Source organism: Ascaphus truei, chromosome 19, assembly GCF_040206685.1.
Source record: "Ascaphus truei isolate aAscTru1 chromosome 19, aAscTru1.hap1, whole genome shotgun sequence".
NCBI classification, from domain to species: domain Eukaryota; kingdom Metazoa; phylum Chordata; class Amphibia; order Anura; family Ascaphidae; genus Ascaphus; species Ascaphus truei.
The window spans coordinates 18,131,374-18,156,938 of NC_134501.1; the positions used below are offsets into that span (position 1 = coordinate 18,131,374).

Consider the following 25,565-nt stretch of genomic DNA (forward strand, 5'->3'; position numbering starts at 1 on the left):
AGACACCCGCGACATCTGGTATCATTCATGTGGAGGTAGAGGAGGTGGGTATTAGTGTTGTTGTGTTTTTAATGTTTATGGTGGGTAGCAGCTGTTTTAATATAAATGTTAATGCTAGTGTAGATGAGCAGAACCGCATTGATTTGAGGTCCAGGGACCCCTGCTTCCCGAAATACAGTCCCCGTTATGGGGTTCCGGTATCTCCTATGCATTTAAATGTCCCGCGTCACGTGACAGTGGGAATAAAATGCATAGGAGATACAGGCACCCCATAACGGGTCCTGTATCTTGGGAAGCATGGGGTCCCCGGACCTGAAATCTACATAGTTCTTCTCCGGAGACCCCCTGCTCATCTACACTAGTATTACATTTTTTATTAAAAAAACATTAATTTCGGGCAAGATTTGCGCAGGGAGAGGCGGCTCTCTCTAAGCAGCTCTCTCTGCAGCTGAAAGAAATCACCGGGTAAGGCCTTTTCAGAAAGGCGATCATCACACCGCCGGCTACTCGCCCGTTTTGGGAATTTTGCTATCACAGGTAATCGAGGCTTTTTGAATACCATGATAGCAACGCTCAAACAGGCGGTTTAAATGGCCCGGCGATTTTTTATATGAACGCTTATAGCATAGGCCCCTTGGTGTCTACATGGGGACTCGAGAGCTGAAATTATAGGCACTGTGCGAGATTCATGAATACTCCTTCAAGTTTATTGATATCATGTCCAATGATCTAATATGTAAATGTATATTTGCAGAGTTGAAAATATGTATATATTAATGCCCACATATCGGGAGTTCATGGACTAAAATACTATAAATTCAATATTGCCCGATTATTGTTTTTGCATAAAGAAAATTCTCCTTGGCAGACAAACTGACAACAACCAGTTGAAAAATACATATTACACTGCAAGTAATCAAGAGAATCTTAAGGCATAGATCCACAAAAGGGTTCTAAGCTTTAGCACGTCTTTACTGCCATTCAAACGAATGGATCAGGGCCATAGATTTCTCCATGAATACAACATGGGTTTCTTTGAAAAAGTGGGTTTTACTTCTGCCATGGGATAGAAAAAAACCTGGGGATGGATCTTGTTCAGTAGCATGAAGAACATTCAATGGGATTCTTCTTCAAGTAACAGACTATAAAATCCTGTATAATACTATTTATTACTACTACTACTGTGTCCATTTCCTAAATATTACGTAAATAGAGACCTGCAGCAAGTTTACTAAAGCATATCATAATCTTAAATTCTTTCAGATGTTACTAAAGGATATCTGCAATCATAGTTCAGATGTCGTTTGAGTATAATATACAGAACCCGGGAAGCTAGAACAAGTAATAACAGAAGATAACATATCTCAGACTACAGATAGTATCCTTTTTGTTCATGACGATTCGTAGCTTGGTTCTCAGAAAAAAATGTTTCTTACAATTGCAAGAGAACTTTGTGATAGAAAAGAGCCCTTTCTGAACACAGTGAATGCAGACATTCTCTCTCCTTGGAAAAGGCATTCATCAAATCAATTCATTCACGAATGAAGATGTAACAGACTTTTTTGTGTGTGGATATTTCTGCCTTCAGTTATTCAGCTAATTCGAAACATTTTTGTAGAAATTTCCCATATTATATTCTTCCCCCTACATTTGCAGAGGTGAATAAAACAAGAGGACTTGTAAGTCCAAAAAGTGTTTATTTTTTATCTTTGCCAGCCTGATTAGACTTCTGTACATCAAAAGACTCGATGAATCCTGAGACTAAGCCCACTGCATGCTGCCTAAAAGTATGTTTATGTCAGGGGTAGCCAAATCCGGTCCTCAACGGACACCAACAGGTCATGTTTTCAGGCTTTCCCTGCTTCCGCAAAGGTGGCTCAATCAGTGGTTCGGTCATTATAACTGAGCCACCTGTGCAGAAGCATGGATATCCTGAAAACCTGACCTGTTGGTGGCCATTGAGCACTGGAGTTGGTTTATGTATTTGTGATAGTGCTACAAGAATATATGTCTTTCTCATTCCCCTACCCCATTATACTATAGTTTAGTGTTATTTATTACTGCAAACTACAGCTACAGAATGCAGCCCTACCCCTAGTGAGAGATTCTAATTGTCCCATATGCTGTATTAATGCCTCACACATACTGTATTTTTTTGAGATGTATAACAGTCATTGTCCTCCCTGGGATAGATTTGGTGAATTCATCATGTTTAATCACGGGCCGAACATGAGAATTTCCTTTTGCATTGCATTTGTGGAAAATATCATGAATACAATAATATCAATTTTTCTGCATTAATAGTTACAGTATTATTCCACTAATCTCCAATGTTTAGGATATTTTCACATACCCTGATCTCTACACTTCACCGCTAACCAAATTACTGTAAAGAAAATTACAACCCAATCAGTGGGGACTTACTAAACCTTCAATTATGTAAGATTCTTTCCTACTGTCAATGACCTGCTCAATCAAAAGATATTATCTCTATAAAAATAATCTCCTATTTTACTTTGATCCTACAATATCGGTTGCTTTGGGACTCCAGAGCTGTCATCATTTCTGACATAGCAGTAAGCAAATGAACAGCAATAATTAAAACACTCATAAAATTACAGTTGTGACCACTTCCATCTTGTACGGTACTTTTACCCATGGAAAGCCGTAGGCATGGGCGTCCGCAGGGGGGGGCAAGGGGGGGCGCTTGCCCCCCCCTGGATCCTGGGCCGCCAACAGCGGGGAACAGAGGGCACTGGCGTGACAGGATTTAGCGCGCTCTTCTGCAAAAGAAAAAAAAAAACCCTTGTCTCCTGATTGGCTGGCGCGTGTTGGCAAGCTGCCAGGATTTTTTTTTTTTTTGTTCCTCGCAAGCCCTATCTCAGCGGTGCGCAAAACTGGGGGGTGCCAAATTATTTAGGGGGGGGCACAGCCTGTGCGGCGAAACCTGGGGGCAGGTCAGAGCAGGGGCAGAGCAGAGCAGAGCAATGCCAGGCAGAAGATCCGTGCTGTGTTTCCCTGTGCTTGTGTGTATATATATATGTATAATGATGTGTGTGTGTGTGTGTGTGTGTGTGTGTATATATATATGTATAGTGATGTGTGTGTGTGCGGGGTTGCAGACCTGCCTAAGACATGCAGATGAGCATACAGCTATATTTGCATATTTGCTTTCCTGTGGAGGGTTTTTGTCACTTTTTTTACTCACCATAACTTAACTCAGTAGTATGGTTTGGCCTATCCCATAAGCCTCTCTTGCATTCCCAGTAAAATCAACCCCACACTGATGAGACCCATCAAGGTCGAAACAGCTGTCTGTGGGTGGTTTTCTGGGTATGCACCTTAACCCTGGCTGTGCTCAAAGCTGTGACCATGCAGCAAGCTTAAGCCTATAGGGAACCATGTTAAAAATGGTTATTGAGGCAAAAAGTGACACTGTGTGCTCATTTGCATGTCATTTCCCAGAATCCCTTGCTGCAGTGGAAGTGCTGTATGCTGGGTGATAATGGGGAAAGGCGGGGTTGCAGACCTGCCTAAGACATGCAGATGAGCATACAGCTATATTTGCATATATATATATATATATATATATATATGTGTGTAGAGATGTGTGTGTTTTGTGATTGAATGTGTGCTGTGATTGTGTGTGGTGTGGGGGGTGTTGTTTGTGTTGTGATTGATTGTGTGCTTGGCGGGACAAACAAAATTGACATTGAAGCATGCTCAGCAGCAGTCAATGCGCACAACCCCACATCCACACACAAACACAGAAATAGCCCTGATCCATACCCCCCACTCGTGCTTGCAAAATTATGCAGGACACCCTGTGCTCATGCTTGGAGAGTTGGTGATGTCACCACTCTCGGCGGCAGCGTGGACGCAGCCTAATTTTGCAAGCGCGAGCTGTTGAAACATATTTGTATTTACATTGTATATCGTTTAATAAAGGGGGGGGGGTTTCATGTGATTTTGATTACGTCAGGCAGGGGGGGCCCGAGAAATTAAATGGATGAAAAGGGGGGCTCGGCATAAAAAGTTTGCTCACCCCTGCGAGTCTATCTGACCTTGCATAGCGAGGCCTGCCCTTTCCTGCATGGAGCAAGTCAGGTGAGTACTGCTCCATGCCACTCTCGCTTCCCCCTTGTCCTCCTGCTCTGATTCCCCCCCCCCCCTGCTCCGGTCCCCCCTTCCCGTTCCGATTCCCCCCCTGCTCCGGGTCCCCCCTTCCCGTTCCGATTTCCCCCCCCCCTGCTCCGATTCCCCCTTGTTGCGAGTGTCTGAGTTTGTGTCTGAGTGTGTGTCTGTGTGTGTGTGAGATCAGGGGGGGAGGGAATGAATGTGAGGAGGACGGATTCAGGGAGTGGGTTTGAGTCAGAGGGGCATAATTGATGGAGGGGGGAGAGTGAGGAGACAGGGGGTGTAATAGAGGAAGTGAGGAAGGGAGGGGTGAGGGGAGAGAGTGAATGAAGAAGAGAGGGGGTAAGAAAGAGATGGGGCTACACCTTGGGACTATCTGCATTAGAGTGGGGTGTGTGGTGTGTGGGGTGTGTGTGTGTCTGAGTCTGAGTGAGAGAGAGAGAGTCTGAGTGAGAGAGAGAGAGTCTGAGTGAGCGAGGGATTCTGAAGGGGAGGGAGTCTGAGGGGGGGAGTCTGAGAGAGTCTGAGGGGGAGAGAGTCTGAGGGGGAGAGAGAGAGTCTGAGGGGGAGAGAGAGAGTCTGAGTGAGAGAGAGAGAGTCTGAGTGAGCGAGGGATGCTGAAGGGGAGGGAGTCTGAGGGGGGAAGTCTGAGAGAGTCTGAGGGGGAGAGAGTCTGAGGGGGAGAGAGAGAGTCTGAGGGGGAGAGAGAGAGTCTGAGTGAGAGAGAGTCTGAGTGAGCGAGGGATTCTGAAGGGGAGGGAGTCTGAGGGGGGGAGTCTGAGAGAGTCTGAGGGGGAGAGAGTCTGAGGGGGAGAGAGAGAGTCTGAGGGGGAGAGAGAGAGTCTGAGGGGGAGAGAGAGAGTCTGAGGGGGAGAGAGAGTCTGAGAGGGAGAGTGAGAGTCTGAGAGGGAGAGTGAGAGTCTGAGAGGGAGAGGGAGAGTCTGAGAGGGAGTGTGAGAGTCTGAGAGGGAGAGTGAGAGTCTGAGAGGGAGAGTGAGAGTCTGAGAGGGAGAGTGAGAGTCTGAGAGGGAGAGGTAGAGTGAGAGTCTGAGAGGGAGAGGGACAGTCTGAGAGGGAGAGGGAGAGTCTGAGAGGGAGATTGAGAGTTTGAGAGGGAGAGTCTGAGAGGGAGAGTCTGAGAGGGAGAGTCTGAGAGGGAGAGTCTGAGAGGGAGAGGGAGAGTCTGAGAGGGAGAGGGAGAGTCTGAGAGGGGGAGAGTCTGATAGGGGGAGGGTGTGTGTTTGTGTCTGTCTGTCTGTGAATGAATACAGACACCAACCCACAGTCAGTCAGTCACCCACCCAAGTGTCAGTCACACACGAGTCAGTCAGTCAAAGTGTCAGTCACCCACCCCGTCACCCCCCCCCCCACAACCACTCTCTCTCTCTAGTTAACATTATGCCCCCCCCTGAAAACATTTCTGCGGACGCCCATGGCCGTAGGGGCTGCAGCACAGTGGTCATGTGACCGCGGTGGCCTTCGACCCGGAAATGGAAGAGGAGTTGTCCTCTTCCATTTCCCAATACTTCAGATCGGATCCTGCACTCTGTGGGAACGCCACATGCCATCAAAACTGAAAAAAAAATGTCTCTTTGGGAATGACAAAGCGATTAGGTCAAAGGGTTAAAGGAGCAAGCCAGCCTAAATAGCCTTCATTTTGTACAGGGTTTTGAAACTGGGGGGGTTCTCCAGAGTTGAACCCCACTATTTTCAGCTCCGGGGACCCTCGGATTCTTCAGCAGAAAGGTTTTTTTTAAAAATAGGTTGGAAGCAGGGGGTCTCTGGAGCTGAACCGCGTTGATTTCAGCTCCAGGGACTTCTTCTTCTCGAGATACTTACCTCCCTCCATATGAGGTGCCAGTAGCAGCTCTGGCTGGACAGTGGAGGGATATCAAAATGTCAGCTAAAATGTCCCACGTCTTGTTGCCCAATAGGAAGCCGTGATGTCATCCCTTATGGATTCCTATTGGCCTGCATGACCAGGACCTTTAAACAGCAGAGATACCGGTAACACACATGGATGTACGTATCTTGGGAAGCAGGGTGTTCCTGAAGCTGAAATTAATGTAGTTCAGCTCCGGAGACCCCTTGCTTCAATCCTATTTAGACACATGAAGCATGGACTGCTGCTTTCAATTGCCATTAAAAGCCTCAACCAATGATGTTGCAGCTTCAATTGGCCGCCATTTTGCTTCCCCTGAGGGAAATATAAAACCAGCAACTTCACCAGTAAGTATCTTGGAAACAAGGATGTGGGGGTCCACAGAACTGAAAATAGTAGGGGTTGGCTCAAGGGGGGATGCCCGGTTCCCAACCTGTAAACAAAATGGGGGCTATAAAAAAAAATGAGTAGGAGGAACAACTTTTTACATTTATTTATATTAACACATGCAGAATAAATGTGTGTACAACTTGGTGACCAAACAACCTACCTGAGTGAGGTTCAATAGAAAAATAAGGCTGGCCTTCCAAAATGCTGTAAACCAATTTAGCGCTATTTCCATAAACCGGGTCATCTGCATCTGTGGCCGTTAACTTGGTGACAAAGGTACCTAAAAAGAAAGAGTTGAATTAATGATTGACCTTCTTTAAACATATCTAAAAGCTGTTCATCAATATATTTCAAGACAGGCATGTAAACACAATAAAGTCATACGAAACTTCCTCTCCGCGTTCACCTTGGGTATAAAGCTGCCAATACTTTCGAAGAAGTGAGGACAATTTTATTATAATTATTGATCATGGATAAACCTTTTCATCGATGTAAGGATTACGTTATATTATACCTTTGTAGACCTTTCGCAGCCTTGCCGGTTTAAAATATTTTTTGTAAACGATATGCAAAAAAGACATAATGATTAAGAAATGGTGTACTGAAATACAAGTGTACATTTGGTATTTTTGTATACAGTATGTTGCATTCATGATTAACGATCAAGTTAAACTACCGTATCAGTTACAAAGTAATCTCCTTAAGAAAATGAAATCACGAATTCCAGATGTAAGCTGGGATTCAGCCAACGAGATGGAAGATATTTTTATAACATGTTTTCTCAAAGCGTTGATGCGTTGAATTCTTACGGAACAACCACCTTACGATTAACAATGTGGTTCAAAAATATGTTATCCTTTAATAGGCAAAGTCCCTTTTGGTTTCTCAATTCACTGCCTTAGTTTGTCCCTGACCTCTTATTGTGCTTTTCAGCAAAATGTCATGAGCAATTATCTGGTAGAAGAGGTGTCAGCCAACCGCAGGGACTATTCCCTGATTATACCTGTGCTATAATGTCTTAGAAAACCAGTGTGCCTATAATTATCCATGTGTAAAGCCTTTCAATAACATTTCTAACAGTAAAACGCCTAGAATGTATGGATTTTCTACATCTATGTTGGAAAAAAAGATGCTGCGTTTCAGTTTTAGCCAAATCAGGCAAATTTCTACAACTATTTAGATGTTATTAAACACAGTACTGTGCTGCACCTTGGCAATATTACACAGACAACAAATTACTTTTGCAGGTGTTTAAAGGAAAATGTATTCTAGAAAAGGTTTAGTAAACCCCTTTAGCCTCAAGGGTTTGTCACGACATAAAAACATTGGTGACAATTATGAAACTGTAAAGTCAAACGAAAATGATCAGTTAACAACTACCAAATGTCTACTTAGTTGCATGCTGATGAACATGTATTGGAAATTCACGTACATCTACATACTGTGCCAGTCCTGTTTTGTGTTCATGTCAATGTCAGTGGACTTTAGTAATGACTTCTGTTATTGAAGTTCTACACGAGCGGTTTCCAACCTATCCTTGGTTAAGGAACCCTATAATTATATTGTGAGCTTCTGCTTAACCCCAACCTTCTATAATAGCGTGACTGAGATCAGATGCATTGTAAGGAACCCCCGACCCTCTCTAATAGCGTGTCTGAGATCAGATGCATTGAAAGGAACCCCAACCCTCTCTAATAGCGCGTCTGAGATCAGATGCATTGTAAGGAACCCCGACCCTCTCTAATAGAGCGTCTGAGATCAGATGCATTGTAAGGAACCCCAACCCTCTCTAATAGAGTGTCTGAGATCAGATGCATTGTAAGGAACCCCGACCCTCTCTAATAGAGCGTCTGAGATCAGATGAATTGTACATTCGTCTGTATTTGGTACAATGTTCAAATGACCTGAAAATTGCAGAGAACCCTTTAGGGATGGCCAGAGAACCCTTTAGGGATGCCTAGAGAACCCAAGGCTTCCTAGGAATGCCGGTTGAATAACACTGCACCACACAATGTTGCTGTAGAAATGTGCATTTCTTATGTTTCAAGCAGTGGGAATAAAGTTATATTTCCAACATTCTCAATTGTATATTTTTCCTAAATAACATGTGAGCAGTAATCCTGCTATCACAATGTCTAGAGCATTTGTAAACTGCAATATATTTTGGGCAAAGTACAGTAGAGGATCATTTTCAGTGATTCATATAATAACCATGATTTCCCTCAGATCAAATATATTTGAAAAAAAAGGAGGGAATGAGATTATTACTCATTGTGAAATGGCTGCACTAGGAGATGCTTTGTTAATATTTTATTAGAGGAATTCAGTCTCTATGCTTAGCATGCTGCTGGTGGGAAATATTCTGAGTTCCTGAGTGACATCATTTAACACCCTTACCCAAAGAGAAGCGCTGTGCGCGTGGAGAGAATATTTTCCTAATAAAATATTAACAAACCAACTTCCGCTGTAGCCAGGTTACAGGGAGCGCGGTAAGCAGAGTTCTGTTTGCTAGTCTGCTAGGGTGTCACTTATCAAAGTCTCCAATCTGCAAAAGGACAGCACAAATGTAGAAAAGACTTCACCAAATGTATCAAGGCAAAAAAAATTCCATTATTTCCTCTACGACATTTGCCTTTGATACATTTGGTACCCTTTTCTTTTGCTCGCTACATTTGCCAACTGGATGCCTGGGTTTGACACAACCCCCAAAATCTGTTTTACTCGATCATTTTAGGATGTAAACCGCTCCACAGGCCACTCAAACGTGATACATTGTGCGTAAATGTGCCTGAGATATGGAATGTTATGAGACGTCTCGGATATTCTGCTTTATGTTGTGATATCTCATGTTCCACTGGCACAGGTCACTTCTGTAACCCGTGAAAATGCCTTTTTTTTTTTTTTTAAGAAACATTTGTATCAGAGGTTATGTTCCAAAGCAGTCTAACAAGTCAGGTATTATGGATATCTCTGCTTCAGCACAGGTGGCTCAATCAATGATTCTGTCATCCTGACTGAGCCACTGATTGAGTCACCTGTGCTGAAGCAGGAATATTCTTAAAACCTGACCTGTTGGTGGCCCTTGAAGATTGGAGTTGGCCACCCCTGCTCTAAAGCTTCAAGGTGCATGTTCTGAAAGCTGAACGGTCATTTTCACAGTCTAGATACAGTATGTTTTTAAATAATATTCACATCCTATGCTTGCAAGGCAGTAAATGTCTCTTGCTTGTAGAGCAGGGGTCTCCAAACTACGGCCCGGGGGTCACATCAGGCCCCCCACAAGGTTTTATCCGGCCCGCAGCAACTTGAAATATATATTTTTTTGCTAATTATATATCATTTCCCAGTTTCTCTTTTGTTTTGAATCATATCATGCTGATTACCCCCAAAATATCCAAATAAAACGTATTCATTCATTTATAAAATATACAGACGCAGCGGCCGTAATTCGAACATCTGCCTGGGTAAATGCGTTAGGCCGCGTGGTGTTGCGAGATGTTCCGTTGCAGACATAATGGCCCATCGGATTAACACAGCAGGGGTCCCTTCTGTGTGAGTTCTACCGGGGTCTGCCTTTCTGTAATAGACGCGCAGTAAGAGTATAAATATCTAAATATTATAGAAAGATTTTTTTTCTTTGGCCCGCAAAAATGTGTAGAATATACGATGTGTCCCTCCTACTGAAAAGTTTGGAGACCACTGTTGTAGAGTATTTCAGTGATGTGTGTGCTGCATTTGAATGATTTAAACCCAACTTTAATTTGAAATACTCTATGAAAACTACAAATGTGTAGCCTGATTAAAGATCAAAACCTTTTTTTTTCACATGTTTGGTATAGTGTCATGAACTACATATACTTTTGACAATATGATATAAAAAAAAATATTTGTTAATATTACAAATATCCCTTGTTGAAGATCTCTGTAAAGATACAGTACACTTGATCCATCGTTTGCAATGCAATGGTAATAACGGTTAATTAACTTTATTGGCATCGAAAACTTAAATGAGGATCTGACTTTGGATGGATGCCAGTATGGTCCTTCACAAAATTCTGACAAATGGTTATATTAATTGACAATGATAGATAAGTGGAAGAATGGCATTTTGTATGTGCAGCAAGTAGCATGCAGAGACTCGAGCATTAACGAACAACAAGGTTTTACAGACTTTACTCTCAGTATTGTTGTTTGAATTTTTGGTACGAAAAGGAATTTCTTTGTGGTTTGATCTTGTTAAATACAATTTCTATATATATATGTAGCCAAGGTTATTGGGATCGCTAGTGTTTTCAGGTGAAATATTCTGTGATTTTCTGCATTATCACTGCCATTGAATCCTACGGAAAATGTGTCTACTTTGCTTTACCACGTGATATTCTGTGTGATGAGCGAGTGCAATAACCTTGGCCATTTCTGTAATACAAATAGCTCCGCACCTATTACAACTTTTGTATACCATCAGTATAAACTTTTAAAAAGTTAGATTTTGGGCGAATCAAAATAATTGGTGAATTTTGCAAAGTTTGAGTGAAAGGTTAACACATCACTGGATTCCCTGCATGTACAGTATATGGAATAATATTACAGATCACATAGTCTAGGATCACAAATATTTAAAGCATGAGTGTTAATCATGTTAGTAAATTGTCTATAGAAGCACTTAATTAATTCTTACATTTGCATAGACTAGAAGAAATAAACTAGTAATATCACATAACATAAAATACAGTATATACAGTGCAATTCTCAAACTACAGATGTAGGAAGATTGTCTCAGGAGCCAAGGCTGAAGCAGTGAAAGTCTGCGGCCCCCGGAGACAGTGTCTTCCGTAGTCGCGCTGCTGGAGTTCTATGCTTCTGAATGAGCTCCACAGCAGCATTCATTTGCTAGGGCTGTGACCACCGTAGGTGGCTATGGCACCATAGACATTGAGTCTTGCTACATCTGTATGCACATATATCAGCCCTACCACTCAGGAACACTTTAGCAGACAAGGAACCTGGTAGCTGCAGACTGGATTTAACCAGACAATTCTCTTTTGCAGGAAGTTCCTGACTTACAATATGATGCTCGGGCTATTTATTTTAGGTTTCCTTTCCGAGCTTTATTGGGTGCATATTATACTTTCCTTGGTTGGTTTTGCAGGCTCTACGTGCTATTTATAAATTATGTAACTGATCCCCATTTTGGGGTTACTATATGTGTAATGGGTTAAAGGAGTCAGATTCTGAATGTCTGCCCCATTGCGTTTGCAAAGGATCAGGCAGAGGCCTAGTGCCACCCCTTTTCTGCCTAGAGACAGGGAGTGGAGGAGAGGTGATAAATAGAAGAGCAGAAGGACCCTCAGATCCTTGGAGGAGAGACCAGGGAGGGAACTAAATTGTAAATAATTAAGTTCGTGTAGGAATCCCCTTTAATGTTTTCCAGAGCAGGGAAGTGTCTTTTAAAATCTTGCCCCTAGTAAAGGAAGCTGGAGACGTACAGGTTTCAACAGAGGGAGATCAGTGTCTTTGAGGGGTTGCCCTATCTGTACCACTTGGATTCATCTGAAGTCAGGATCATCAGAGGTTATTTATGACACATTCCCACAAGTAGGATCCTGAAAAAATAAAGTGCTGTGCACGTATGTAAAAAAAACCCTGCTACCTCAGTACAAGAGAATTGAATATGAGGTGAGCAGAGTAGAATACAGAGTTAATGACCCCTATCCTACCACAATGAGGAATGGGATCCTCTGCTGGGACCCTAGAAATTTAGGGAATGAGAATATCTCAAGAAGCATGGTTAACCATGCCTGAATTAAAGCAACCCATTCAATGTTAAAGCAATGTGCCTTCTCAGGATTGCAATGATGCAGCTGAGGAAGAGTTGAATAAAAACTGCTTTGTTTAATAACTACAAAGTTCCTGGCGCCCATTATTACCATCTGCATATACACCCAGCCAGTGTGGATCAGCACCCTTGACCAAGGGAATGCACCCTGAGTGGCCTACAACACAGACAGCATATGTAAACTCCTTTATAGCCGGACAGGGAAGGTTACAATTATTATTATTATTTTAAGTTATGTGGCACATTTCTGATGCAATCTCTAATAAATGTGAAGATTACCTAGTGTCTGCACATCATTAAAAAAAATGTTGTTACATGCATTGCGTTATGTCACTAATAGCTACAGATGCAGCCACCAGTATTAGATCACTTGCGTTGGAAAATCTGGGGCAATCTACATATAAACTGCAACATTTCTGTGAGATTTCTTCAGCCAGACTAATGGCCCATCGGATTAACACAGCGGGGGGTCACTGCAGTCCCATTCAAAGTGAATGGGACTGCAGGGACCCTTGCTGTGTTAATCCGACGGGCCATTCGTCTGGCAGCAGAATCTCACAGAAATGTTGAGTCATTTACTGTGAGGTGCCTTAGTTTTAACCCAGGCAAGTGATCGAATACTTGTGGCTGCATCTGTACTTACATTTGGCATACAAATTATGCGTGCATAGTACACTGACATAGGACTTTTCACGCTGACACATACAAATATACAAATACACACACGTACACTACAATTACTCCTAACAAGAGATTATACAGTAGAGTGTTATGACCTTTCATTTTTACTGTACTGTTCTCTTGAACAAAAGCATATCGTTTTAATAAACATTGTTTTGCAAATGATTTGTAGACTGGTGCCCGTGTATATTCCATATACGTGTAATTAGCATATTCAGGAAACCAACACATTGTTTTCCATTCCCCTTCTACTTCATTTTAATCTTTAAAAGACACCTTCCAGCAGTAGTATCCTTAGGGATAAGGGACAACTGCCCGGGGCCCCACAATGTAAGGGGACCCCAAATTTTGAAAAATGTTTTATTGGGTGAAGTTAATATGGGTTTTAACTACCACCTAACAAAATCCGTATCGTTATTTACCTAATGTACATTATCTTTGACTCTGGGGTCACATGATCTGAAAGAAAACCGTCATGATGTGATTTCATTATTGACTTGACCTGTTTGTCTCAATTCTGTTTTCTAAGCCTCCAAGCCTTATTGTTACTATGATAATTATGAACACATTGCACATATTGTATACCATTGGGTAATGTTTCTGCTTGCTGACAAAATAAGATTAAAGACTTAAATAAAAATGTGGCTTTAGTGCTTGGTGGCGTTGCTTCGGTATATTCTGTGTGCATTGCAAACACAGACTCCGCGTCTGAACATTATTCAAAAAGAATAATGCAAGGGCTGTCATGAGGACTACAGGCAAACAAAGACCTTGGAGAAGAAATAAAACGTGTGTGTTGAAAAATTATCTTTGAGGACTATAAAGTCAACACAATGGATGACTGCTCGCAATTCATGATGTTCATTTGTTGGAAATGTATAGTACAAGATAATTTTGTATTGTGCATAAAAATAGTAACTTTGAATTCCTATAAGCTTTAAATGCAATTGGTTCAGCTAAGATCAGTGTTGCTCAGCTAACTGGGGATAGAAAAATGTGGAGATAATTGATATACGTTGTGGTAAACACCCCTCTTTTGTGTAGAGCTGCCGTTTGCCCAGGCTCTTCGGGACACGGTCCTCTAGGTTTATGACAAAAGGATCATACGGAGCATTACGTTGTTATTTCATCCCACTAAGGGACTGCAGCTGTAACAGATATACAGTAGGTAGGAGGCACTCAGCCATTGACCGTCAGCAGTTTCTTCTTACAGTATATCCGGGTTACTCAATGTTTCAGACACCCTGTCACTTTAAGAAACAAAATCATAAAAACACATATCCCCTTTAGGGAAACTAACTATACAGTACAGTAGCTCTCTCTCTCTCTGCGATTGGCTATTCAACTAACCTGGTTCCCAGTTTTAAATAACGCACTCCCACTTAGAGAAACTATATACACACTGATATCCACAGTAATATACATTTGTTTAATTCTTATCTGTTCGCTAGGGAATAGCATTCCAAAGGATTGTATGCTGTCCTTTCGGATACCACAACACATGAAGGGGGCGTCCTCCCCAAACTGGATACAGAGGAGCAGCGTGCCCCAGCCTCCAAGAGAGAGACTGAAAAAGTAAACCTTTCTGCCCTAAATACTTGTTCCTGTAATTAGGTTAGCAGGAGAGGGGGACCAGAACCACTGCAAAGTCTGGTATGGATTTCTTATCTACTAGTCTTAATGACTGTGAATCTGTGGGATGGATCACATCCACAGTACTGTATGTCTGCACTTTGTGCTATAAATCAGGCAGAAAGCTGCCTACTATCCTGGGACTGTGTCACAACGTGTATAGAAATTATCCAAACACCCTTGACATTAGAGCAGTGTACTGTAGCAAGGCCATCACTTACACTGGCGACACACTTTATTCGAGCTCGGCTAGTCCCACGAATTCGGGTATACCCGGGTATATTGAGGTTTGTGACTGTTTTCTGCCCGAGTGCATTGAGGTATTTTCCAGACAGGGATTGAAGCATTTTATTCCCACTGGCTGCAATACTGCACAGTATATATATATATACTGCATTACAATTCATGAATTTATGCCATCTGGTAGACACGCGAAGCATTGCAGCCTATTAAATCCTAATCATTATCATTTAACAGATCAGCCGCCCGTCAGCCAGGCATGAACCCAGGCTGGGAAGGCAAACGCAACGGGGCTTGTCAGGTGAGGAGCGGCGCATTCCAGGTATCTGCCAGGTACATACTGGGTATTTGCTCGAATAAAGTGTGTCGGTGCAGTAAATGTAAATTCCATTATTATCAGTAAAACCATAGGTTTTCATCACTGAATATAATGTTGCTATTTAAAATGTAACAATCTTACAGCATGTAAATGTAATCCCTAACAATATAAATCAGTGCTAGTTTGTACTTTTACATTTTAAGACTCCTCAAGGGTCTAGTCCGGATCTACAAAAAACATCTAAAAAATAATTATCATGCTGACCAATGAAAATGTTCAAGAACCTGCCAAATAGTTCATTTTCTTATTACTAAGCTTTTATTTTTGTATCATAAAAGCAATAATAAACTGTGCTGCTATAAGAACGAAATCATAAGTAATGGTGTGTGTCCGTGATTCCTGATAGCGAAGAACTAATATTAAGACTCAAACTGTAGTTTACCTTAACATTGCCACCAGCATTAAATATATTCCTTTTGTTGCACAAGCCCCAATTTTGAATTAATTTATTAGGATATGCACATGAATTCAGACTGCACCATTGGGATTTATTTATGTTTGAATATATCCCTTTTGATTGCAATTGCAATAAGTATTGAGGTTAGTACTGTAATTTCCCCTGAAGTAGGTAGGGATGAACTTAAGTAAACATTTAGCTCTCTAAATTAAATGTCTAGCTCAGTGGTCCATTGTTAAAGCCATAATGTCAATTTGCCTTTTCAGTACAGTTATGAAGAACTATATGTTTGTAAAATTTACTCTTCAACTAGAACATTAAAATAATACACAGAATGCCAATAAGCAAGGGGTCTCTAAAACTAACATTTGTGTCCAATTACCATTTGTGGAAGCATAAACCATGGAGATAGCTATTGTATTCCCATTCTACATATGTATTCAGAATATCTGGTGTTGTTTGAAGGCTGGATGGTCAGTTTGTAAATCCTTTAAATAAGTATTCTGATTCCACAGCTCCTTCATATGTGAGAAGGAGTGGCTCAGTGAGTAAAGACACTAAATGGCACTGAGTTTGAAGCAGGGGAGCCTGGTTCAATTCTTGGTGTTTGCTCCTTGTGACCTTGGGCAAGTCACTTTATCTCCCAGTGCCTCAGGCACCAAAAACCTAGATTGTAAGCTCCACGGGGCAGGGACCTGTGCCTGCAAAATGTCTCTGTAAAGCGCTTCGTACAACTAGCAGCGCTATACAAGAACATGCTATTATTATTATTATTATATGTTGTGTACTGTAGCTCTTTTGGTTCTTAATTAAGCATAGCAAAGTCTTCCCAGAGAAAGCTTTACGTATGCCATTTTTCCAAACGTCAAACATATATAAAGTTGGATTGAAGTCTAGCGCTCATGCCTGCAGCTGCTGAAAAATACCGTAGTTACTGGGGGAAGTCTGAAGTTGGTGTTATAACCCTCATTTGAAAGTTCGGGAACAGCTCCTTCTCCTTTCACACCATTGCATTATATAACTACACATTTACAGCCTGACAATCACTTCAAATTACCGTACTTTCTTTCCCCCCCCCATTAATGCTTGTGGACTAGAACACTTTTTTAGAGTTTCGTCTGGACAAGACTCTTTCAAACATCCTTAAATTTCAAATTGAAATTAGAGGTCAGGTTATCGCTGAAACTAGATCACTGAATCCAGCTACAATCAGGAAATTGCACGGTGATATGCGAGTATCCTGTATAAGCAATGATGGGGTTAAAAGCAAACCGTAAGCTTTTTTAAATAAAGTGCGTGACATTGCATGTTCTTGATTTAAACAAACTGCACCTATATCTCTTCTCAATTATGCAGACAATGCAAATGATACATTTGTAATGCTAGTGTTGTGAAATATTCGAGCTACAGTACAGCATGATTACTGCAGGTAAATAGACAGTTTGTTAAACAAATAGCCTTATATTTATTATATAAATATAGTTTGGAGTGATGGTAGAAAATAAGTCATGCATTGTACCAGCCTCTATAAACCATCCACAATTTCTGAAGTTAGATAGATCATAGTTTTCATATCTAATTTTGTTTTTAAACTCATTGTCTAGCTATTTATTTCTTGCTCACTCAACAATCACCGCAGACGTGGCAGAGAACAATCCAGTTGTTATGGAAACAAGATATTTTTTTTAAATTGCCCAATAACAGCCTCCCATAACCCAATACATGCAAATTACTAAAGCTTTAAAAATCTGACAAGCATAGTTGCTAATTTAAAAAGACTTCTGCATCCTCACGGAGCAAATAATTTCTGCATTGCCAAATCAGCATCATTATAAAGCTTAGAGCTGCATTGCTGTGTGCCTGTGTATAAAGACTTGTGTTCAGAGATGGCAAAGCATTTCGAAAACAAGGTATGCATAAAACCCCTGTTGAGATGTATGTCTGAATTGATCTCCCTTGACCTAGATTACACTGTTTCTACATTCTCCAATTAAGTACACAATTGTCAAATTCATGTTGGGCTGTGGAACATTTTGAGACTGTAGGGCCTTCGCCAGGGTGGCTCTGAGTGAGCGAGCGGGCGGGGGCGCTCATGCTGGCCACTCTGAAACACATTGAGGCAATGTGTGTGGCCAGTGTGAGCAAGCGCCTGCGCATGCTCAGCGCTTAGATGCTTACAGAGCAAGCAAATTTGATTTTGTCGCTCGCAAGTGCGTCACGTGAGCGGTTCGCCCAATGAGGGCGAACCAGCTCCGTGACGTTGTGGTCGCTCCCCCAGACGAACGCGCACCTAGCAGCCACGAATTGCCCGGCCAAGCAGGGCGCAGCACACGAGCGCCAGCGAGCCCACTCCCTGCCTGGCTGCAGGCTAGGAAGTCCAAATCAAGTGAATTTTGATCTCTTCCCTCTCTTGCTCTTTTGTTGAACTCATTTGTATTTCAAAATGAATTACATCCCATCAATAAACTGAATTAAAACGAGTTCTATGCTTGCTGCTCCCTGTATTTCACCCTTCCTTAAAGTTGATCCTTATTGATACAAAACTACTGAAGTTAACTTAAAGTATCAACATCAGAAGTACTACAGTGCATCAAATATGTTGCATGTCTCTGTTTTGTATTGTTCAAAGGCAAAAAGTGTAAAGATTCTAAAATTAAGTCTGCAGATGGAAACCCAACTTAATCCTCCTGCCCATCACTAGCTGACACAGGCTATTTATAGTATATATTCTTGGAGGGTAAATGAATATACTCGCAATCGTCCGATGACACCTTGATCAGCTGAAACCCCCCCATTAACTTGGATCTTTGTGATCAGCCACTTCAAAGTAAATTGAATTATCCCTTCATCTTTGCCAACATTTCAGGCCCTAAAATCTCCAGTGAATCTACTGTCTTAAGAGTGACTGGGTGCTCTATTATTTTTTATTTTTTAATGTCTGTTCCCACCTCTGTTTCTTTTACTTTACATAACAAATGATAAATACTTAACTACAAAATAATTACCTTACAGGGTGTCTGCATTCTTGATTCATTCCTATCAGCCAAACTATGTTAATGCCTTTGTAGACTGAACAACAATTTTGGTTGAGGATGAGATGACTTAACACAGCAAGGAAATGTAGCTCCTCAGATATTTTTGTATAGAAAGAAGCAGAGGTGGAACTGGGAGTGAGGGGTGGAAGTGAGTGGAGCAGTTGCCCGAGGCACAGCAACTTAGGGGGCAGAAGTCGGGCCGGCAGTGGCATGACAGACGAGGGCAGCCGAGGGGTATGGTGGAGGATGGCAGTGACAGAGGAGGACCGAGTATGGTAGAGGAAGGCTGTGGATGGCGGTGGCAGACAAGGGACAGGCCTGCCCCAGCAGTCCGACCCAGAAGTCAGTTCCGACTTCCAATCTCTGCCGCCACTTCAGCTCCACTCCACCCCCCCTCCACAGGTAGGGACGGGGTGGGACTTTTGCCTGAGCCAGAGAGAGAAAGGGGAGCGAGAGAAAGGGGATGACGAGGGGGAAGAGAGAAATAGGGATTGGAAGAGATAGATGAAAGGGGCAAGAGAGTTAGACTGCGCTTATAGTCCCGGCTACAGTGACTGCAACGGTGCGCCACGTCAAAACAAGTAAATGTAATCCTGTAGTGGGGTGACCGCGCGACCAAAATCGATGATATCAAAGGATTTTGATGTTTACCGCGACGGCCGCACCACGTGACTGCAATAAGCCAATCACATAGCCTTTACATGATGTCACCGCCCCTTGCAGCCAGCGACATCGCAAAAACTCAATTAGAACTTTTGCGGCGGCAACGGGTGACATCAGCGGTCGCGTCACCATCAATGTAGCCTGCACTGTAAGCTCAGCCTTAGAGTGAGGCGCATTTAGGATTGGGGAGGTGCAGCAAGTGGAACTTGCCTCATGAGCTATAATAGCAAGTTTGACCTCTGAGAAGAACATTCTTTTGCAGCTAAGGAGCAAGCAGTGTAGAGCAAAGGAGCACAGCAGCAAAAATATATTTCCAAAGAGAAATAATAAGAGGGCAACTCCAAGATAAAAGTAGAAGGTATTTAATCCATCAGCTCACAAAAAGTTAAAGAAACAAACGCACCAACGCGTTTCGTCCCGTGGAACTCTGTCAATCTAAGAGCCTTATTCTATAAAGGATCTTGCCCCACCACATTGATTGACTTCAATGGAGTTTTCCATCACACTTTATAAAATATGATATATGTACATGGAGACAGATAAGTGCATACTGTACTGTATATCTAAAACTTAAAGTTTAGAACAATTTCCTTGTGTCTTGGTATTCAGTGGCAAACATATTTATAGCATTAAGTAGCGAGTCCCCGTTTTTCAAGATTTATTTATAGAATGTAAACTCCCAATCTAAACACATTGCTATACTATGTAGCATTGCTGGAGTTTTTAACTTCAATGTGTTCAAGGATTTGCATACAGAATTCTGAATATTTTCTTTTCCAATTTGCCCTTGCTGTCCATTTTCATCGGTCTCATATTACATTGTGAAATTGACCTGAAGTGTCTCATTGTAGAGAAATATTGTTGTTATTATTACTTTATGCAGACAATTTAAAATACAATGTACAATTCAGCAGACATGAAAGCAAACATCGTCAAATAGGAAATTTTGTCCTTAAGACCTTACATTGTAAGTGGTACGATGGAAAACATAAAGAAACAGTAGAAATGCATTCATTAGGCCACCCAGTGAATTGAAAAGAAGGCAGAAGACTTCAGTTAGGGGAAGGTGAATTCAGCGGAGTTCACATTCCAGCAATACCGTAAAATAGTGGATTTGAATTCGGGAATTAAAAATGAATAGAGAAAGAGAGCTGAGAATGCACTGCCAGGGAGATTATTGAACAAAGAGGCAGAACACGAAAAAGATTTCAGTCGTGAGAGTATAGTAGAGATAGACAGGGCAGAAAGGAGACCACCTTGAGGAGACCACAAAAGGCTAGTCAAGATACATCAGCAGATGAGATCTGAGATATGTGGCAGACAAATTAAAGTGAAATGGCTTTTAAAGCATCTTCCATAACTTTGGCAATATTTCATACGGTTGCTTTATAATTCTACTTACATTTTGCAACTTTGGAATCTTGTGGATTGCCCTATTCTCCTGCGTACTCTTGGTATCCATCACCAAGTTCTATCCTGGATACCTCTCCCATCATACTTTCAGTGTCTCTTTTGCTAACACCTCCTCTTCTTCTGTCGATTTCTCTGTGGGCAGAACACAGGGGTCTGTCCTAGGAAGTCTCCTCGTTTCTCTCTGCACCCTCTCTCTTTTGGTTTCAAATACCACTTCTATGACAACACACATTTACTTTTCCAACGCAGACTTTACACCAGCTGTCAAGACCAAAGTCTCTGAATGTCTCTCTTTAATATCATCCTGGATGGCACCCCATTGACTCAAACTTAACATGTTGAAGACTAAACTGCTTATACTCTCTCCAAAGTCTGATCCTATTTCTCCCTTCCTCATTAGTCAATAGCGCTATCAGACAACCAGTAACTCAAGTACGCTGCCTCAGTGTCACATTTGACCCCTCCCTCACATTGTCGATTCACATTCACACTGTCACTACAAACTGCTATATTTTCCTTCATAATATTGCTAAGGTATGACCCTTCCTCTGTCCCTATGCTGCCAAAACTCTAACCCATCCCCTCATTCAGTTCCCATCTTGACTATTGTAACCATCTACTGCCTGACTTTCCTGCCTTTCACCTTTCTCCCCTAAAATGTATCCTAAGTAATGGATTTAGAATCACTTCACTCTAAATCTGTCTCTGTTTAAATTCTTCTCCTGTCTTGCCAGTAATGCCTATATTACTTGCAAAACTCTCTCTTAAACCTGCAGTTCAAGCAATATCCTACAAGTTTTTTTGTTGTTTTTAAATAAATCAGTTCTGTACTCTGAGAAAATATTTGTAGCATTTTTTTTAAAACAACTATTAAAGACATTTTAATGTATTATAATGTAACAAGCATTATTGTTTCTATAGCAACCATTTACAAAGTCACATCCCATTCCTCTTCTGAAACAGGCTCTGGCACACTCCTTTTTGAGCCCTGCACTCTCTCTAGCAGTGCACCAATTGTATCTAGTGCCTGCCTGATCACATGATCTTCCACACAGAACTTTGCATTTGGGGTAATCTTCTGCAGTCCTAATAGTGATATACAGAACTCCCGAGCCAAATTTTCAGCGATCGATTACAGGAAAACGGATCGGTCGGCAACTTAGCTAATCACTTGTCAGTGTGTAGATTGTATTGATGCACATTTTGAATGGAAACATTTTTTTTTTAAAACGGCAGCTTGAACTGCTGCTTTAAGACTATACACTCATCTGTCCCTCCTTACATCTCAGCCCTAATTTCTCACGCTACCCGAGTTCATCTCTTGCTTTCTGCTCAAGGAAGTCTTCTGACTACCCCATTTCTATCTAAAGCCCTACCCCACATAAATCCTTGTTCACTTACTGCCTCATACCTTGTTATATTGTTGCATCTATTATTGCTGTTAAGTGCTTTGTACATGGACAGAGCTATACAAATAAGGATATACACACACACACATACATACATACATACATACATACATACATACATACATAGTAATGCTTTGCTTAGTATAGATCAGAGTTCCAAATTCCGCTCCTCAATGTTCACTAACACTGCAGGTTTTAAGGATACCTCTGCTTAAGCACAGGTGCTCAGTCAAAATGATTGGGCCACTTCTGCAAGGTTTTAAGTCACAGTGCTCTCCTTTACCACACTTTCTTCCTCAGACTTCTGGTGACATCGCGGAGTATGGTCTGCTAGGAGAAGAGCTCCCGAGACCCTCTTAAAGCACCCGGTCAGAGCGAGCACCATCCGACCAAGATTTTTTTTTTGTGGAGGAAACTGATCCTAAAAGGGACCGCAATGTCTGGGAAAGCTAAAAAGACTCAGAACCAGGACATCTCCCGATTTTTCTCGGCAGAGCTGAGCACAGACTCACAAGATGGCTTCGCAACATGTGCGCCAGCCCGCAAGCAGCTGCAAAAGGACACAGCAGGGGGTGAATTAAATAGAGAATACATGGAAGCACTCTTTACCAGAATGGGACAGGGCTTCCAAAACGATCTAAGAACTGCGATCAATGGGCTCAAAACGGACTTAAATATACTGTTCCAAAGAACGAAAGGACTGGAGTCCAAAATGGAGGAAGCGCTACAATTACAATCCTCAGAAGATGATTAAATAATTAGATTGGGCCACAAAATAAATTCCCTATAAAACAGTTTAGAGGATCAGGAGAATAGGAACCGAAGAAACATTTGGCCCCTGTACACGTTAGCCCTCCCCCCCCCCTCAAGCCTCTTACCTTGTTGTTCTTCCATCTATTGCTGGGGATCCCTGTTTGACTCGGAGCTGCTCAATCTTGGAGCTGGCAGATGCTGTTCGGCAACACCCAGGGGATCGACCATGGCATTCCTCTTCCGCTGCTGATTCCCACCGTTGCGGGATCGTCTGGTGTCCACGGAGGATCCTTCAGTTTACCCAATCTCCCCCTCCCCCTCAGGCGTCTTACCTTTTTGTTCCTACGCTTATTTGTGTGGATCTCTGCTCGGCCCATCGCTGGGGGGCGTTCCGTGTTGGAGCTGGGGATGCTGTCCGGTTGCGTCCAGGAGCTCGGCCCCGGCGCTCCTCTTCTGCTGGTGGCTCCCGCCGTTGTGGGTTCATCTGCTGTCCTCGGGGTATCATGTTGGATGGATTGGAGAGAACTCTCTAACAGGATGGCCTCGGCCGATCGAGGAGGAGAGATGGCCCGGCCGATCGAGGCAGAGAGAAGGCCTCCTTTTCCCGACTCTGCCGCCGTCCTGGTGGCTCACCAAGAGGCAAGCTCGGGCTTGACACTGTGTTCCCCCCTCCGGTCGGAGGGGAGGAGAGGAGAGATCATCTGACGGGTTCTGTGCTGGCCCTCCTGCCTCACCCCCCACAGTTTTCTTTCTAAAGTTTTGTCCACCTGTCCAACAAGAGGTTCCTGACAAAGGGAATAAAAGGAAAATAAAGGTTGAACTCTATGCCAAGAAAAAGGATGTCTTCTGCTGAGCTCCCGAGAAAACCAAAAGACCCTCAGGATTCTTGAGAATCTCATCTGGCCTCTTGATGCATGTCCCCCATAGCAGGTTTGATTGTATATGGTCCCCTAACCGCTAACTGTTTTATGAAACTAAGCAAGACTTTTTCCTCCTCACATCCCTCCCCCTCTCTCTGTATATATCATATTCACTAAAAGGCTTGAACTGTTCACTCACTCCCTAGGTTGAATGTTGAATATCCAAAATGGATGGAACTGGGCAGGGACCTGTGCCTGCAAAATGTCTCTGTAAAGCGCTGCGTATAACTAGCAGTGCTATACAAGAACATGCTATTATTATTATTATAACAACAGCATAAAATTAACCCCTCCAAAAAATGATATAAATCACTCAATGAGACGTAAACAGCTGCATTTGGAGGAGGTAGAGAGAGCGTTAAAATGGACCAATCAACTTTATTATGACAAGGGCAATAAGGCCGACAGGTTACTAGTTAACAAACTAAGAGGTATGAGGATCAAATCCCAAATTTCCGCAATCCGTTGCAAATCAGGTCAAATTTCCTATAACAAAAAAGAAATAGCTGAAGAGTTTACACATTTTTACTCAAAATGTTATAATCTGGGACCATCTGGGACCATCTGGGATGGTCCACACAAACTCTGAGGCGGTTGCGAAATATCTGGAACAATGCAACCTGCCCCAGTTATAGAAGGAAGATACGCTGGCTCTGAATTGGAAGATTACCCAGGAAGAGCTGTCAGATGCGGTCAAATCTCTGAAAATAGCCAAAATACCAGGCTCAGATGATTTTTCCAATCTATATTTTAAAATAATTCTGGCGATTCTCTCCCCATTTATCCTTGATATGTTTAACTCTTTCTTAGGAGGCAAACCAATACCAATTACCATGTCTATGGCCAGTTTGTCCAATATTCACAAGGAAGGTAGAGACACCCTTCAATGTGGGAATTATCCAGCAATCTCTCTGCTCAATACAGACTTAAAAATGTATAGCAAGATACTGGCGAACAGATTGAACCCGATTCTACCAAGGTTAATTCATATCGATCAAGTGGGTTTTGTCTCGGGCACTCAGGCCTCTGATAATGCCAGTAAGATCATAAATATTATTGACCATGTGCACCTCACCGGTACGAGGGCTGTACTACTAAGCCTGGACGCTGAAAAAGCGTTTGACAGAATAAATTGGTCATTTTTAGATGGGGCATGCTGAAGTTTGGATTTGGGGGCCCTTTTCTGGAGGGTGTGAGAGCTCTCTACTAGAGACCTACAGTGTATGTTAAACTCCCGGGAAACAACTCATATCCAATTGTGATTAAACACGGAACTAGACAGGGTTGCCATTTGTCTCCTGTCCTCTTTGCCTTATCAATTGAGTCTCTTGCTGCCAAAATTCACGTTGAGATCAATATTCAGGGAATCTATTGACGGAATAAACTATAACATCTCTTTATTTGCAGATGATGTCATACTAACCTTGGCTAGACCCCAGATATCCCTGCCCAATTTTCAATTTCTTTTAGATCAATTCGGCAAAATCTCGGGTTATAAAATTAATAACGATAAATCAGAAGCCCTAAATCTCTCCCTCCCAGCCTCAAATGTTAAGCTCCTACAGTACAATTGAATTTCAATTACAAATGGAGCTCTTCCCACATTAGATATCTAGGAGTTAAAATTGCAAGCTTGTATGACTCTCTGTACCTATGCAACTCCACCCCTATTTGATAAAAATTAAAAAGGACCTGCAGACCTGGGATAAATTCCAGATATCCTGGCTAGGACTACAGTAATTATATCAGTCAAAATGAACATACTCCCAGGCTGCTCTATTACTGTCAGACCTTCTCG

At 42.2% G+C, this 25,565-nt stretch overlaps 1 protein-coding gene across 2 annotated transcripts in view; it reads right to left on the reverse strand.

The window, feature by feature from the left end:
• CDH8 (cadherin 8) overlaps positions 1 to 25,565 on the reverse strand; it is a 215,243-nt gene that overhangs the window by 89,714 nt on the left and 99,964 nt on the right. For both annotated transcript variants that reach the window (XM_075576755.1, XM_075576756.1), the window contains exon 4: positions 6,570 to 6,689. In XM_075576755.1, the coding sequence (XP_075432870.1) occupies positions 6,570 to 6,689 (120 nt within the window). The remainder of the gene's footprint in view (positions 1 to 6,569; positions 6,690 to 25,565) is intronic.